At 43.4% G+C, this 16,872-nt stretch overlaps 1 protein-coding gene across 1 annotated transcript in view; it reads right to left on the bottom strand.

Moving 5' to 3' along the window:
* The window catches only part of tafa4b (TAFA chemokine like family member 4b), a 32,633-nt gene extending 32,340 nt beyond the window's left edge, over positions 1-293 (bottom strand). Inside the window, exon 1 of the mRNA XM_085354833.1 lies at positions 214-293. Within this exon, the coding sequence (XP_085210959.1) occupies positions 214-293 (80 nt within the window). The remainder of the gene's footprint in view (positions 1-213) is intronic.
* Between the last annotated feature and the right edge of the window lie 16,579 nt (positions 294-16,872).

Below are 16,872 nucleotides of genomic sequence, written 5' to 3'. Positions count from 1 at the left end.
ATCTACTGATTAATTATTTATCAGTTAATTTAAGGGAAAAAAATGAAAGCGTCTCACCATGTTACCTTGAATTGTAGGAACTTGTCAAGTCATATAATTACTCTGTTTTATTGTTAAAACAATGACTTAGTTAACAAAAACCACAGAACAGTAATTAGTTGCAGCACCAGATGTGTTTCACTTGCCAGTAGGTGATGCGGGACACCATCTCACCTGTTGGTCATCTGTCTCCTTTGGTCTCGCTTCCACTGTGTGGCTTCTTTATGAACAGCGGCTACAGGCCATGGCTGCATTCACGCGCACCACCTCAAATGACCTCCTCCTTTTCTTCTTCCTCCTGCTTCCACCTTTTCCTCACCTCAAACAGAAGAAGGCTCTGGAGAAAGGAGGTACAAAGACATGCTCAGTCAGAGAGGCCAGGCTGCCCTGGAGTTCCTCGGTGGCCTCGGATGGCCTTGCATGAAGGTCTACACACACAAACAAGCATACACCCGCACGCACAGGGGGCGGAGATGTGAAGGCCCAGATTCTGTCAGATCCATTGTTTACAATAGGTTCACCTACCCCCAGGCTGAATGTGATCCCCACTCTAGACATCACACGTCTCTCCCCTTCTCCCTCACAAACCCTCACACTCTGTCATGTGCGTAAATACACTAATCAAAAAACTCAAAACGTGCGTGTGTAACACACTAAAAATTAAACTGGGTAGAAAATAGGTCTGTTTAACAGAAACATGCCAAAAAAAAAGCAGTCTAAAACATTTTCTTGCAACAAATCAGATGATCAAACAAGCCATGAACACAGCCTTTTTCTCTCTCCCTCTCTCTACACACACACACACACAGAGCACATTTACACAGTGTTTGCTAAGTAAATTCAAAGCCTATCTAAGGACAGCAAGAGAGGCCCTTCTAATTACAGCTGAGTGACAGCTACTGATGCATGTTGCTGTCTGCACACTCTCATACCCACACACTGAGTAAATTACCATCCCGCCATAAGAGTGTGTCAACACACCTCTCTTTACAAAGGGACAAACTCTGCAATCTAAATGAAAGACAACACATTCACATTAATAACAAAATGTTCTCTCCCTCCTCGAACCTTCATTATTCATCATAACTCATTGATATGCAGCTCAGTCCGCTAACATGCTGAGAAACTTCCCGAGTAGATAGGACTCCCTCCACACCTGCAGCCATCTATGTAGTACCACTGCCCCCTAGTGGGAAAGAAGCAAACAGCAAAGGGCATGAATCTCATGAAAACAGGAGGTTGCTTTGGCAAGAGTGAGAAAGTAGCTGGGCAGTGAAAGCGAGCAAAAGATCATGTGAATGAGTTATTATTATTGAATTATCATTGAAGGCAGCAGCAGCATGGGTTAGAGAGAAGAGGGCAGATACACACAAACAGATATTGTTTGTGTGTTTTCACTTTATATTTGTATCACAGTATCTATACTCCTGTCTATGTATATGTATGTGTGTGTCTTTGGGTTGTTGTTTTTTTTCTAGTACAGTATCCAAGTTGTGTGCGCTGTGTGGAGGGATCAGGCACACTGCATGATTGTACGATTGCATGCAAGACTATTTCACATTCCTTTTTAAAGGCTGGGTTATGGCATGCATTTTTATCAGCTTTGTTCTCTGAAACACTCATTAAGAGAGCACAGTTGTGCATGTGTATATGTATGAATGTGTGTTTATGTGTGTGTGTGTGTGTGGTCTCCAGATGCAGCCCACTGGGACTCAGTGAAATATGCCATCAGTAACAGCAATACTGTCACCTTTATTGTGTCTCACACAGATCACAGATTGTAGCCTTTTAACTGTGTAATAAATGTACCTTATATATACTGTATATCTAGATCTATTTGTATCTATTTGTGAATAAGTGTGTGAATCAGCAAACATACACACTGCAGTAAAAGGCCAAAGTCTCTGGTGACATTATGTTAAAGCAAGATGACGTGTGCGTGGGGCTCAGCTGGTCATCATCAGCTTGTTGTGTTTGGCAGGAAGGACATGCACACTTTAGCAAACAGTGTAACGACATCCTCAAGTTTATCTAAGAACATCAAGCCTCACTCTTTCTAAAATAATCGCTGCCTCTGTATCATCACTTCCACATCCTCCCTCACCAGGCGCCTGCAAGGTCTTGAGGCCTGGGTTGTGTCACTCCTTGCAGAAAACACACACAGGACTGACACGCAATGTCATGCAATGAGACGATCCTACCTCTGCCACAAATACATCCTGTGTGCCCTGCATCCGAACAGCATCATCTGCCCGTGCTCTACACGCACGCGTGCACAATCACGAACATGCACCCGTGAACTTGCAAAATTATACTTGCATGTATTATACCGCATACAGTCTCTGACCTCATCAGGAAAGATGTTTGCTGTGCATCAGAAATAAAAGGCTAAGACACTTCCCGCAGGAAGGGTTTACCGTGACACCGTGCTGTTTGTCACTCACAGATTATATCATTTGTCAGGGCAGCACAGGAAGTCGCGGCTCGGCAGAACTGCAAAAAACAGGCGCCATACCATTATTTGATAGCTTCAGTGTCTCTTGCTTTGTATGTACCAGTGTTCATAGGCAGGCTTTGTGAAATTTTCTGTAATATTAAATAATGTCTTTTAAAAATGAATGAGAAACAAGAAGGAGATTTGTATCTGTTGAAGTCTGCTTCAGATTATTGACGGGATAGTTTAGCCATCCGACTGACTGACAGGCTGATGTTTGCCTCGCCAGCCACCAAAAAGATGATGGCGATCCATTAAACATGGTGGTTTGGACGAAGGAATTCTCAGCAACTAACAACAGCTGAGCGTTCTTGCTGCTGAGCACATTTCACTAACACATAAAGTAACACAATCAAAATAAGCAGGATGAAATTAACATAAAAATTAAATGAGCATAGACTCACATTATGAACTGCACATTAAATTTTTTATGATCCCAAGGCCTTTCCTCTGACACTACCCCAAGACTGAAGATGCTGCCCAACACTACACGGCGAGAGGCAATGATAGTTGTTTAGGTTTGACTGTTTGTGTTATGTTGGCTGTATTGGGCCAATTGCGGCTTTATTTTAAATGCTAGATATTTACTGCTGTCAGATCATAAACATTTTGTCCCTGTGCAATCAATATTACAAATAAATATGCATTTTTTAACTGTGTAAGATCTGAATGGGTCTTATGGGTTTAAAATATATTTATAAAATATACATTTATATTACATGTGCATGTTTATTTGATTAGCTACATGAATAGCTTGCACATACATCACTGCAAGCCAAATAATGTATGGACAGATCCTCGTGATCAGTTACATAAAAACAGTATATTATTTGTCTTGTTTTTGTTTCTTTGTGATTCTTTTCAGAAATAATCCTTGCAAATTACATATTTAGCAGGAGCTTTGTGTACTGTTTCTTCAGCAAATAGATAATACAAGGACCTTGAACAGAATCTAACAAAAAAATTATTTTTTCTGTTTTTTTTTTTGTGGAATATGTTCAATTTCATGAGACTCTTTTTACTTAGGCAAGATTGGTTTTCAGTATTGGATTTTAGTGGTTTATTTGGAATTTAAAACTATTTAAATAGAATACAAAATTCAAAGAAAACTGAAAAGTAGAGCTACCGGATACATGAACGTGGTCTCTGGGTGAACTCCAATAAATGTGAACACACAAAAAAACAACACAATAAGATTGTAGACCACACAAGCATCACACCAGCATCTCAGTATGCTGATTTTCTCTGCCCAGACAAAGACCAAGCAGACAAAAAGCATATCAGTGTAAAACAAAGTGCATCTCCCTAAGGCGGAAAGATATTGAAAATGAAACGGGCAAAAGCACAAAGCCCAGTGGAATCTTACGTGAAGCGTTTCAGATTTCTGCCGATATGCACAGTATTATCATTCAGTTAGGATGTGTAATGTTCTGCTTCTATATATTTGTCTGCTTTCAGCTCTAAAACCAATACGGCATGGTGCTCCTTGCCATTTCCTCTGGGTCGCTGGGCAGATAGAGCTGGTGTGTGCCCACACACAAATGCACTTTATTACACACAGTGAGGCACAATGTACAAACTTAAATTAACACTGCGGTATGCATTCATATGGCACAGCCTTTTGCATTTGTCTGTCCTCCTTTGCCCAGCTCACTTTCTTCCTGCTTCTTGTTTGTTCCTCCTCACCCTTGCTCGCCAAAGGATTCTTGCCTCCGTGCATGTGTGTCTATGTGTGTGTGTATATGTGTGTGTGTGCGTTTGTGCCTTTTCGTTTCTCTCCTCAGTGTGCAGATCAGCATCTCTGCTTTTTTCAATACCTCCCAACTGCAAATTCTAATGACACCCCAACAATCTCTCTGCTTAAACTCATAATGAAGAAGACATCTTAAAATGTCAGACATTACGCATGTGAGTCAGACACATGAAGGGCACGCATAAAATCCAGGCCACCCTTCAGAAAATCTTCAGAACTGAGGCATGTTTTGTTTTCACATTAACAACAGCGTCTACAGAATTTTTAGTTGATGCCTAAAATCCTAAATTACTTTGTTTTAGTTTGTTTTGTACTGTTAACATATTATGAACAGGCGTTTCAGTATAGTCTTTGGTAGAATCAGTATGACAGTGTGCATAACTGCATAATAAAATCTGCACTAGGTCTCTGTGTGAGGTACACAGCAGCTGAGGATTAATACTACGTCATAGCACATGATTCTTATAAATATTTTATGGTGGGGGGGTCAGAAGGCACCTGAAAGATACAGAGCAACACTGAATCTGTTTACTGTCATCCACCCGCAACATCACACCTCCTCCACTGTATTTCTTCCTCCAATAAATCAGCAAGCAATTAAATGGAAAACCCCACATTTGCTGAAATGGCCAGGTGAGGAGACGGAGAGAGAGGAGAGACAGAGTTGTAAGCAACAGTCTGAGTTTGGGACCATTGCCTGGCACTGGCATCGACTGCAGAGTTCAGAGAATGGCCTTGGCACTGAGGTACCATTATGACTCAATTGATCGGCCTGCACTTAAGTCTAAATCCCACCTTGTTGCACAAACTATCGTCTCAGAATCCGGCGGCCAAGAAATATACGTGTATTTAGAGCGGTATGTGCAGCAAGCTAGAGAGTGAATCTATTTTTGTGTCTCTATTCTTTGGTGTGTTTTCCAAGGTTGTTCTTTGGCTCCGCTCTCATTCTCTCTCTGCCAACTTCTACATCCCCTTCTTTTCAGCACTTATCTTACTTCCTCTCCCTCACTGTTTTCCACTCCTTCACTTCCATAGATAAAAGCCAGAAATGATCAGAGTCCCACTATACGTTTCATGTGCTGCAGCAGGCGACCAGCCACTCCTGGGAGTCTGGATGCCGCTCATAAGCTGGTGTACACATGTCACCCATTCACAAACATGCCGTTTTACTGATACACCCATCTATGCAGATCACACCTGTTGTACAGTTAGATTAACTCAGCAGACGCACTTCTAAGGTTGCTAAATGTACCTGTCATGTTCCCACATTGCTAACAAGTGTCATTAAAGTGTTTTAGCATCCTCTTCCACTGAATTGGGCGGCAGGGAGAGGGAGTACGCTGTTAGTTGTTTTACAAAAGGGGATGAAGCGTAGGCACTAACAGGCTAATAAACATTAGCTCACTAATACAACAAGTCTGTGGCCAAGGCCCACTCCCTGGTTTCCTCAGTTTGTCATTTAAAACCTAGACAGCCAGCTTGAGCCAACATAGATCAGAGAAATCCTCCTCAGAGCTGCTGACAGACAGAGGCACGGTCCAGCAGTAAATCTGCCGCACCCTAATAAAGCAATAAAAGGCCATTAAAAGTCAGTGTCCCTCAGCGGTGGAAGATGGATGGAAAGGAGGAAAGAATAGGAGACACTTTTTGATGATTGTACACACCCACACCCATTTTGGCAGCTTTTCTTCCCCCCTTTCCACTCGAGACAAACTAGGTATCTGCAGTATTGATGCTTCTCTCTTGTTGTTACTCCTCTTTTATTCTAGCCATAGCTTGCTTTTGTGATAAAGAAGAAGAAAAAAACAAGTAGAGACTGTGATTTAGGGGGGTGAAGCACAATCTTTATGTACTGCTCTGCTCGCTCAGTAAGTTCTCCATTTCCGCAACTGATCTGCCTTCGTGCTAGAATGATTGCATAGCAGGTTTTCACATTTTACTCATCGTGTCGTGCACAGAAACAAATAGGAAGTAGCTTTTCACGGTCGCGGTTTTTTCAGTGCCAAATTAGTAATCGTGCACTCAGTGTGTCTGCATGGTTTTAGCATGATGTGGAAAGCAACTTTTTAGTCTTGTGTACATATTTCCTTGTCTGTTTTCTCTTATCTTTCTTTACGCTTTCATTGTAAGTATATGTTATATACTTCTTGTTTTCCCCAAGCCATAGAAGAAGCCTTATATGAAGAAGAAAACTGGTTAACCACAGTGAGGCAGGAAGGACACAGCATGACCTAGTAATAAAGTGACAGAACCCTTCACCTTTCTGTGCAAAGAATAAGAAAATGAAAGAGTCAAGAGCAGAGTGTGCATGCTGCAGTGTATTGCTAACTCTGACTGGACCCTTCTTCTGTGGCTGCTGGTATTGAACGGCGGCCTGGAGCCAAACAAAAGGAGACCCGGCCCTGACAGAGAGTCCCCTGAGAGCAGCAGCCATTCATTTTGTTTTGTGCCCAAATTATGATTAATGGAAAATAAACAGCCTTGATGTGGAGCTGGCTTTGATTTTCTTTGAGCTTTTGGCCTCTAGTTGTGCGTACTGCTTTGACCCAGAAAAAAGCACTGGACAAACACTCTCTGAACACTCTCTGGGCTGCTAGATTCGTTCACACAATTGTTTTAATTAAATGCCCACACAAACACACACACAGGTAAAGGAGCACATTCCCTTTCCCCTTCTTCTCCCTCACACTCGTGCAAACGCACACGTTATTTCTCACTCTCTTGCTGTCTGAGCACATCCCCACTGAAACTCAGATATGCAGACAAGTGACATCTTGATTATTTCAGTCCCCACTCCTGTTAATGACCAGCTTGTGTGTAATTATATTAATTACCATACGTGCCATGGCTGTCAATTGGCCAGTCAAATTAAAAAAGAGAGGTTGGTGCGTGTAGGGTGAAAGCAGGGGGAAGGAAGCAGCTTACAGATAAAAGAGTTGTAGACAGTGGAAATAGCAGAGTGGAAGGAATGAAAGGAGGAAAAGAAGTCAGAGAAAACAGAGAGAGGCCGAGAGTATGAGAGAGGTGTGTGTGTGTGGGGGGGGGATCAATTGTTCATTTTACAAAGTCACTGAGACGTGTCAGCAGTGTCAATAAGTGAATTAATTTGTCTGTGAGTCTTCGGGGCATGACACCATATCACTGTGCTCCCCTGAGACAGGCGGGGCCTTTAACCTCCTCACACTCTCACAAAGCAATTCTATGTGAGGATCATACACAGATATCAGGGACAGATCTACCAACAAAGGAAATTTTTAATGCAATTACACCAGTGCCTGTGATTCCATGTGGAAGCTCGCACCACACATAAAACCCTTTAGGAGGATTTTAGATTGCACAAATGTATTAGTGTCCTTGTGCGTGAGTTAGCTGTTGTCTCTGAGTCCACAAAATGCATTTGAGGAAACACATTTTTAAATGAACCCATGGTGCTATGTTTTTTAGAGGGCCCCAGATCCGATGGAAAAATAATATATTGTTCAATACAGGGGAATATGGGCAACAGATAGCACGCTTGCACAATTCCACTTCATGCATGATTTACAGCAAATTACGGTTAAGTTGAATTGATTTGGGGTATTTACTCTCTCTCTCCCATTACTCCCTACACACAGACACACATTCCTCTGACCGTCTCATGACTATCATGCTCCTCCCTGTTGAATTCTTATACACTCATTCAGTTTCAGCATCCCATTCAGCTCCCGCATTAGGCCGTCTCTCTCACTTCCTCTCTTTCAACTCTGTGGGGGTTTTTTTGTTTGGTTTTTTTATCCCTTCCTCTTCTTCACAACTTCTCCCTTTTAAAGCTCCAATCCCGCAGGGGTGAAACCCTCTTTCCCCCTCACGAGCTGTTGCGTTGTTTGAGGGCTGCTGTGATGACCGCCCCAGGCTCTGCCGTCGCCACACGGCTTCTTCGCAGCGGCTTTACAGTGGACCCGGGCAGCACAGCACAGTGGGAGCTTTTCATAATCCCACGAACACACTCACACTGTCGCTCACAGTTAACAGCACATCTGCCAGCTGCCAGAGGGGCCGCGAACAGGGACACGCAGTCTCTCAAAGAGACACACACAGATGGACATAAAAAAAAATCCAAGCACACACACACACACAAGTGGAAGCAGCATATTGCATCCAAGGTGATAGATAGAGCACTGTGGGTTGCAACTGTGCCTGTTCAATTACAATCATTACTATCACTTAGGGAGATTTGTCATGGTCAAAGTGAGTCGGAGCTACAGAGAATATCACCTTGAGGGCTGTAAGGTGGAGTTATTTTCAGTGTTTGCAAAGGGATGACGGCATTCTCGAAACTCTCTTCCAATTGGAAGTGACTCAAATTAAAACATAAATGAATTACTCCAAAATATACTAGCAAAACAGCTGTTTTAAAAAAATAACCCCTCAGTAGTACATGACAGATTCTTTAAAAGCTCCTGACACAAAGTGGACAATAATCCAATAACTCCTAGTCAAATTACTATTTTCAAGACAAGTGAGAAGTTTGAAATACACGGCTATGTCTTTCACCATTTCTCTTGAGCTGGACAGCAGGAGTTTTCATGTGGCGGTGTAAGCTACCAGTCTATGCAAGACCTGCTAGACTTAGTCAGAGGGCTGGTGTTATGACACCACACAGAAAAGCCAAGGCCTTGTTGTCTTCAACTGATTGACTGTCTGACAAAGGACAGGATGAAAGGTAAAGAACAACTGTGGCCCTCCAACAAGAGATCTTTACTGCCGGGACCAGCTGGAGCCTACTATGAGAAAATGATTGCTGTGTGAAAGAAAACGTTAAAACATGAGATGCTTTAAAATGCTTTCATAATCTGATAAAATGTTTGTTTGAGGTCATTTTTATTAGAAAGTACAGTGAAGCATGTGATGCATGGCTCCTGGAGGTTTCTTTCTGTTAAAAGGGAGTGTTTCCTTCCCACTGTCACCAAGTGCTAATTCAAAGGGATTTGTTTGATTGCTCGGGTTTTCTCTGTATTGTTGTTGAGTCTTTACCTTACAATATGAAGTGCCTTGAGGTTGTGATTTGGTACTATACATACTGAATTGAATTGAATTGAATTGATGTATCGTTCATTAACCGATAGATACACTCTGGATATCATTCTACTCTAAGCCACCTTTCACAGTTAATGATGTATCAAATGTTATCCCCCTGGCCTGTAAGCACCAGCTGAACTTTACTCTTTTTTTCACCACAGGTCATGACTTCTGTCCACTTGTGGTTTTGTGGTTGAAACAAAAGTGAGATGCATACCACACTCTTACTTATTGATCTAATGTCGCTCCTTCCTCCATTAAAGTCATGGATCTCATATTTTTGAGAAGACACAATAGTCCTCTTAGAGCTTGCTTTCACTGAGCCTGGTTTCATGACGATGAGTGACGGCATTATTTTCCAGTGCTGTTACATGACGTCTATTCATGCTTTCTGACTCAATATCCCCAGAAGCTGCCTGAAATGAAAAGCTGTCCAGGACATTGTCATTTACAAATGAGGGTCCTTTCCCCTATCCCTCTCCCGGTGACATGGACAGTGACATGCCTCTCTAGTCTTCTTCTCTGGTCTTTTTTTTCTACCACTCCTTGTCCTCCTCCTCCTCTTAGTCAGGAAGAATCCACTTATCACAGAAATCTGTTTATGCCAGTGTGTGTGTGTGCGTACATGTGGAGGTGAGCTCCAATCTGTCACGCTGCTGTCACCTCATCAGTCCTACATGTCTAATTCTTGCTTATTCACATATCACCCACAACACCTTTTACACACATGCACAGATTATCATCATCATCATCTCAAATATGCAGTGTTCACCCCTCCGTCACACATAAACAAGTACACAGATTTACAAGATGCCATTGTGCAGAGTTCCTGCTATTACAGACACACGTCATTTCACATATAGGCTTTCTGTTTCTCCCTTTCGCACATACACATCTTTCCCTTGCATCATCATTTCTGTCTCTCCAGCTCATTTCTCTCGCCTCCCCTGCTCTCCCTTTCCTCCTCCTCGCTGTCGTGGCCTCTCTGCTTGGCTGTGTCCTCATGCACAATCACAAATGCACACAATCCATCCCTCCCACCTCATTCCCATCCAGTCATCCCAATCAGCTCTCTGTGGGGTAAGTAGATAGGAGGTTGTTGAGACATGTAGAGCAGAATAGTCTTCAGAGGATACCTGTTGTCCCATCACTGGGACCTGCTACAAGAGGAAGGGGGAGAAAAGGGAAGGGTATGGATGATAAAATTGTGTGTGTGAAAACTGTGTATGTGCGTGGATCTGGAGGGGGGCTGCGGAGGAAGAGAGGCAGAGGGGGTGAAGGGTGGAAAAGGTTGACAAAGACAGAGGAGAAGCCATCTACTGCAGACAGACGCACAGATATCAGAGTGCCACCCTCTTACAGGTGTTTGTCACAGCGTGTGAGTAAGTGAGCCCCTGGAGGATGGGTGGGTGACAGGGAGTCAGGTTGGAGAGAGTAATCTCCACAGGATTAAGAGTGCTGCTCCTGTGTTAATGTGACTGTCAATGAGAATTAAGTCTCCGGACCGATCCCCTCCACCAGGCTCCCCTCTCCCTCGCCTGTCGGCCCTGTCACACTAATGACACCGCTTTCTGTGGAGTGCCACTACCGGCGCACTCAAAACAATGGGGAAATAATTACACAATACAGTACAAATTGCAGAGCCGAGCCACAGGACGGGCAGGGATACACGCGAAGGGAGGGAGAGGGAGGGAGGGCGGAGGGGATGGGATGGGATGGGAAGGGAAGGGAGAGGGAGGGTGGAGACAAGGATGACTAACAATTACAACACGATAGGGGTTGGGTCTCATTACTGCGCCCATTAACATGCACCGAGTAATTTTCCCCACTCGGGCTGTGTGTGTGTGTGTGTGTGTGTGTGTGTGTGTGTGTGTGTGTGTGTGTGTGTGTGTGTGTGTGTGTGTGTGTGTGTGTGCACTAGACAAAGACACACACACACAGAAAGGGAGAGAAGAGAGAGAGAGAGAGACGCTTCTGTGCGTGTACGCCCAATAGAGTGTGGCCATTAGGTTCTGCAACACACCTCCTTGGCTCCGTGCGCAATCTGCTTGGAGAACCCGGCGGCACTTCATTTCTCTCTTCTACGTCTGAGCTGCGCGCGCCCCGCTATTCCCAGCCGATCTCAATCCATGCAAAGAGATTAGAAGGCGAGCAAAAAGAGTCTGGTCAGCGGATCAGCCTGGCGGAGCACTCAATAGGTGCTAAGCGGAACCGATCGCTTATTTAACCTCATAGTGATGAAACACTGCATCAATCTCACCTCATTTTTCCGCGATCTTTCTAACGGCACGCGCTGCACATTATCACAGGACGGACGGCCGTTTGAACGGGCTCGTCGCGTGTTCCATTCTTTTACGCAAAGCTATGAAAATGAGGAGACATGAGTGATCAGGAGATCGGCGAGGTTTTCTATGAAAATTACGCTGTTAATAACACATCGTTCCCCAGCAAAGCGTGTCCGCTGCGCTCTGAGCCAAACAGCAGCAAAGTTGCTTTCAGTTTGCCAGTCAGTCGCCACCTCTTCTCTCCCTGCTCGACATAGAAAAATGTTCCACATACAAAGTCCTCCTCCGACCCTAGCCTTTACGCTTTAGCCTACAGACCGCGCGTTATGAAGGAGACAAAGAGAACTTAAACGTGAATTATACTAATTTAATCTAAAGAGAAGGGGGTAAAACATCTTACCCAAATCTATAACCGCGATGGCATGATCTTTGGTAGCTGTACAGAGTCCAGGTGAGGCGATAGTAGAGCTTTGCCACTTTCTGTTTCAACTCCAAGGCGTTTTGTTTTCACACCAAACAGGGCAATCCTAGTAAGTCTTCCGTCCGGGTACCCGCGCACAAACACGCTAAAGAATGAGTGAGGAGATATGCTGCCACTCCGCAGAGCCAACCCTCCGAAACCGGGCTAGAAGACAGGGATCGCGTAATAAGGACGTGCTCCAACTTGCCATGATCTCGTTGAGTCCCATCTCAGAACCAGACTGAGGAGAAAGTCATCAGAAGTGCGTAATTCCCCCAAAGCGACACCGGGTTGATGACACTCCGCACAAGTTCATCTCGTTATGTGAGTCTGTCACACAGAGGCGTTATAGTCGCCGGGGAGATGCTGATGAGAGTGATGGTATAGTGATATAGGAGTGATAGTTGCTCTCCCGTCGCTCCTCCCGAGCAGGGATCGATTGGACCTGAGAAATGCGATGCGAGCCCGTCTTCCCCATTCAGAACACGTGCAACAGCGCCCGCCCAGTTCACCAGCTCCCTAGTACACCCCTTCTTCCTCACTGATGTCATGTAGTTTACAAGTAGCCTGGACCGTACGTATAGGTCCAAGGAGAGATGAGACACACGTCAGTGGGTTGTTTTTTTGGTTTGGTTTGGTTTGTGGGGGTTTTGGATTGCCATTAGTTAATCTTAAGGTGTTCCATCTCACTTTTGATTTCCAGAATTTTTAAACGCTGAGGTTATATTAAGTCCTGAAATTTCTTCAGGACATAAGCTATATGGCACAAGTTGCAAATCATATTTGAATGAGAAATCAGTGATGTCGACCTAAAAGGATTTTAGATCATTTTTCCCACTTTGGCTTGTTTGTTTAAGCCGATCAGTAGTTTCGGTGTCTGTTAAGGTACGAAGTACACGTACAATGCACATCAATGATTTCTATGGATTTGCCTAGTAGGGATCACAAGCTGAACATTCACACTTCAGTTATCGCCACTTCATTATTCGTGTACCCTTGTGTGTGTGTGTGTGTGTGTGTGTGTGTGTGTGTGTGTGTGTGTGTGTGTGTGTGTGTGTGTGTGTGTGTGTGTGTGTGTGTGAGTAGGATTGTCTGCTTTTGTTCCCGAGTGACTGACAGGTGCGCGACTGTGCAAAAATCGCTGACCTGTGCTCGTCAAATAATAGCCCACCTCGCCCCAACACTTCGCTCATGTTACAAACAGTGTGTGGATGTCAATACTTAGGTTCCTTGCTCGGATATGCACGCGGATGATGTAAAACTACCCACTATCACCACCTCCCTTTCACCCACCAAGATGTTAAACAGAATTTAATCACCGCAGCCTCTCCGTTACGCACCAGGAGACAGCCTATCAATTATTCCATCCCCAGAATATTCTTGTGTGTTGATGGCGATTGATTGCTTTGCGCTGCATTTGCAGTCGTTAAGACTTTGGGGATGTGGATGCCTGCTAACGACCCAAAAGTAAGGGCTATCAGACAGACTCAGATGTCTTCCTTGTCTTCTTGTTGCCAGCATTGTTACGCGACAAGATGGACTCAGTGTCCGCTGAGGTTGTTTTTTTTAATTGTATTTTTTGAGGTTATGGCTTTTTTTTTTTTTCTCTTATTGCTTCTTTAAAATTTATACAAAAATGAACCACGCGCCGTGAACCACATCATGAAGCATAGGTAATCTCAGGCACCTTCATCTGACACTGCCCTAAGCACCTTGGGACCATTTTTGCCCCCTGTGTATAGAGTGAGAAAGTCCAGTGTGTTGCTTTGAACCGATTAATCTTTGCTTGAATCTATTACAAATCGATCTGTCTGGCTTTGAACTGAGAACAGATTAGACATTGATGTAGGTTTGCAAGGAGTGAGGTACATGCAGCACTTTTACTCGCAAGATCCAGATAAAAAACATTAAACCGAAGCAAGTTTCCTAGTTTCAGCACCACGGAGAGCGCCAGACGCACTGCATACAAATTCAGCGAGTTGGACAGCTCCAGACTGTTCCGGTGTTCCGTCACCGGGCTTTTCTGTGGATTTACTTTGCTGTCAAGCGGCTAATCCACTTTGGAGATAAAAGTGGTTTAACGGTGTAAATGGTAAGTAAAGGAGGGGGCGGGAAAAAAGTTGATACTATATCCTGTTTGTAGCGGCAAGTGATTGTATCTACAGTCCTGAACCCGTGTGTCCCAGTGGGGATCTGAGGCCTTTTATCTTAAAGTGAGGCAGCTAATGGATGCAACAGCCCACATCACTTATCTCATCTATCGTTCGTCAGAGGGTCAGATAGTATAAAAGGAAGCTGCATCATGTGGACCTGGCCACTTTTCTGGAAAGCGCCGAATGGTGTGAAATTAAATTTCCTTGCGTTTTACCTCACATTGCATTTAGAGATTTCAAAGTCACCAGATTTATTTTTCCTAAAAAAAAACCAACAACAACAAACCGTTTTGGCGTTTAAGCTAACATGAAATGCTAAAGGTCGCAGAAATGACCTTCTGTGTTGTGGAAAAAGTAAGAGTATATGCTTGAAGGCCTCCTGGCATGTCATGTAAAGAGAGAGACCAGGGTTATAGGATATCGTTTGGAATTATTCCACCCCCCACCCCCACCCCAATAACAGGGGAGAAAAACATTATGGAAATGTCTGTTCATAACTTGAGGAATATTTCTTACTACTTGATCGATATTCCTGCATTAATCCTGCTGAAATGCACTGTTTTTTCTGGTGTGGGCACGCCTGGAAAAGTGGCCATGGTAAGATGAGCGGGCTGCAATTGATTTGTCTGGGTTCGGCGTGAGAAATGTTTGTCTTTTGAGATATATTAGACTATGCTAATGATCGTGCTGCAAATTACAGCAAGAAATGGCTTTATGAAAGAATGAAGGACTGACGGCTCAGACGTGATCCAATCGCTTTGTTTGGAATTCCATCCAGTAATTAAACCTCAGTCTTTATTTGAAATCGCTCTCATCATCTTGACGCTATTATTAATTCTCACTGAAGAAAAAAAAATCCACATTTTCATGACGGGGAATAGCCGTAATGTGCATCCTTAGAAGTCTGAACTGAGGCCTAAGGTAGAAAGGCAAGACCTGACAGGCAAGAGAAGGAACCCTGAACAAAAGCTGTCGTGTGCGCACACATAGGGAAAGTTTTACGTACTTGTAACTTTCTGCAGTTTATCTCATGCTGGAAATTATTTGGGTGACCGAGTGCGCCTTCTCTTCCAGGCAGACGATCCATTTTGAATGCGCTTTGGTCAGTTTTGCGCTAAAAACCATGACTTACTCATCGATTCGCAGCGGTCATGAAGGTTAATGAAAACAGACATCCTGGTTCCTCTGCTTTTGATCCCCCTCTGCATCAAGATTCTTCATTTCTTTACGAGGTCACTGACAGTAACCCGAGCAGGGCCATAAATAGTGTCCATCCCAGACAGGCCCGGTGTCTGTCAATACTCTGAAAGTTCAGACACAACATCCGAAAAGAACACGCAGGAGAACGACTGCTGACAGCAAACTTGGGATATTGAAGCAAACGCTTTTGAACAAATATTGTCTCTTTGTGACCCACTGGGTACGTTTGTGAATAAATTATTCTCGGTGTCTACACCGTTGAACCAAGTCTGTCAGGAACGATCACACAGCGCAGGCTGGTGATTTGGCCTCATGTGTGGTGTTGTACTGCCCCCATGTGGCCACGATCCGTCACGCAGGTACTTCGGGTAGTTTTTGAGGTCATCCAGATTTATTACGGTGACAGTAAAAACTGAACAAGTGCCCTTTTGCGAGGAGCCCTTTCCCTCCTTAGACCTGAACTCAGTAAAATAATGAAACCCACAGCAAAGAGCTGTCTGGCATCAGCAAGAACTGGCAAGGCAGAGGCTTCAGTTTTTCCCTCCAAGGTCAGACTTCAAAAGATGATTGATTAAATTAAGATGAATTAAATCTCTGATGCCTAATATGGCCTACATAGACACAAAGATATGCTTCAGCATGTTTTTTTAAAATTATTTATTTTAAAATTTAACACAGCTCCTGAATATGAAATTGCCCGCAAGTCTAGGAAAGCCCCAACCAAGTGTCTGACTCAGTCCAACACAGTCTCATGGATAAATAAAACATCAGGCTCAGAGGCCAAGAAATATGAACATTTTCTTGTGATCGCTCAAAATACTCCTGTGGATAGCACCAGACTGCATGCAAAGTGTCATTCCAATTCAGACAAATTTATCGTAAAATACAAAACTAACAGCATTCAGAAGTCTCTGGAAAAGGTAACAGATAATAGCAGCACTCTCATTATTTGACCATAACGACACTTTCCTTTGGTAAAATGCAAAGGAATTTATAATGAAAAAGGCATTGGCATCAAAAGGTATTCAATCAAACCAGCACAACATATTTTTAAATAATAAATGTGACAAATATTAAAGAAAACCAGGTCAAATTTAAATAAAGATCCAGCAGCAAAGAGTAGAGCTGCAAAGCCAGTTAAATATTTTTGCTTTTCATCCTAAAACAGTCTTTATCAGTATGTTTGGAGTGTTAAGGTTTACATACACATACATCCTAACATACAACATACACATACGTGTATGCACCGTTACTGTTCTAAATACTATTCCTGCATTTAAACACACAAACATTAATACTGATACAACAGAAAATACATCATGGCAGTAGGGAACACACATGCTGTATCTTACCATTTAGACTTCTATGTGTTTGGGATGAGATTGTAACTTAAAACCACGATTTCAAAATGTCAGACTACAACTGGATGT

Source organism: Diplotaxodon limnothrissa, linkage group LG5 (genome assembly GCF_057381915.1).
Source record: "Diplotaxodon limnothrissa isolate DT_005_m linkage group LG5, D_limnothrissa_male_GT1.1, whole genome shotgun sequence".
Classification (NCBI taxonomy): domain Eukaryota; kingdom Metazoa; phylum Chordata; class Actinopteri; order Cichliformes; family Cichlidae; genus Diplotaxodon; species Diplotaxodon limnothrissa.
The sequence above is the reverse complement of the archived record's forward strand: the minus strand, read 5'-3'. Positions and strand labels throughout refer to the sequence as shown.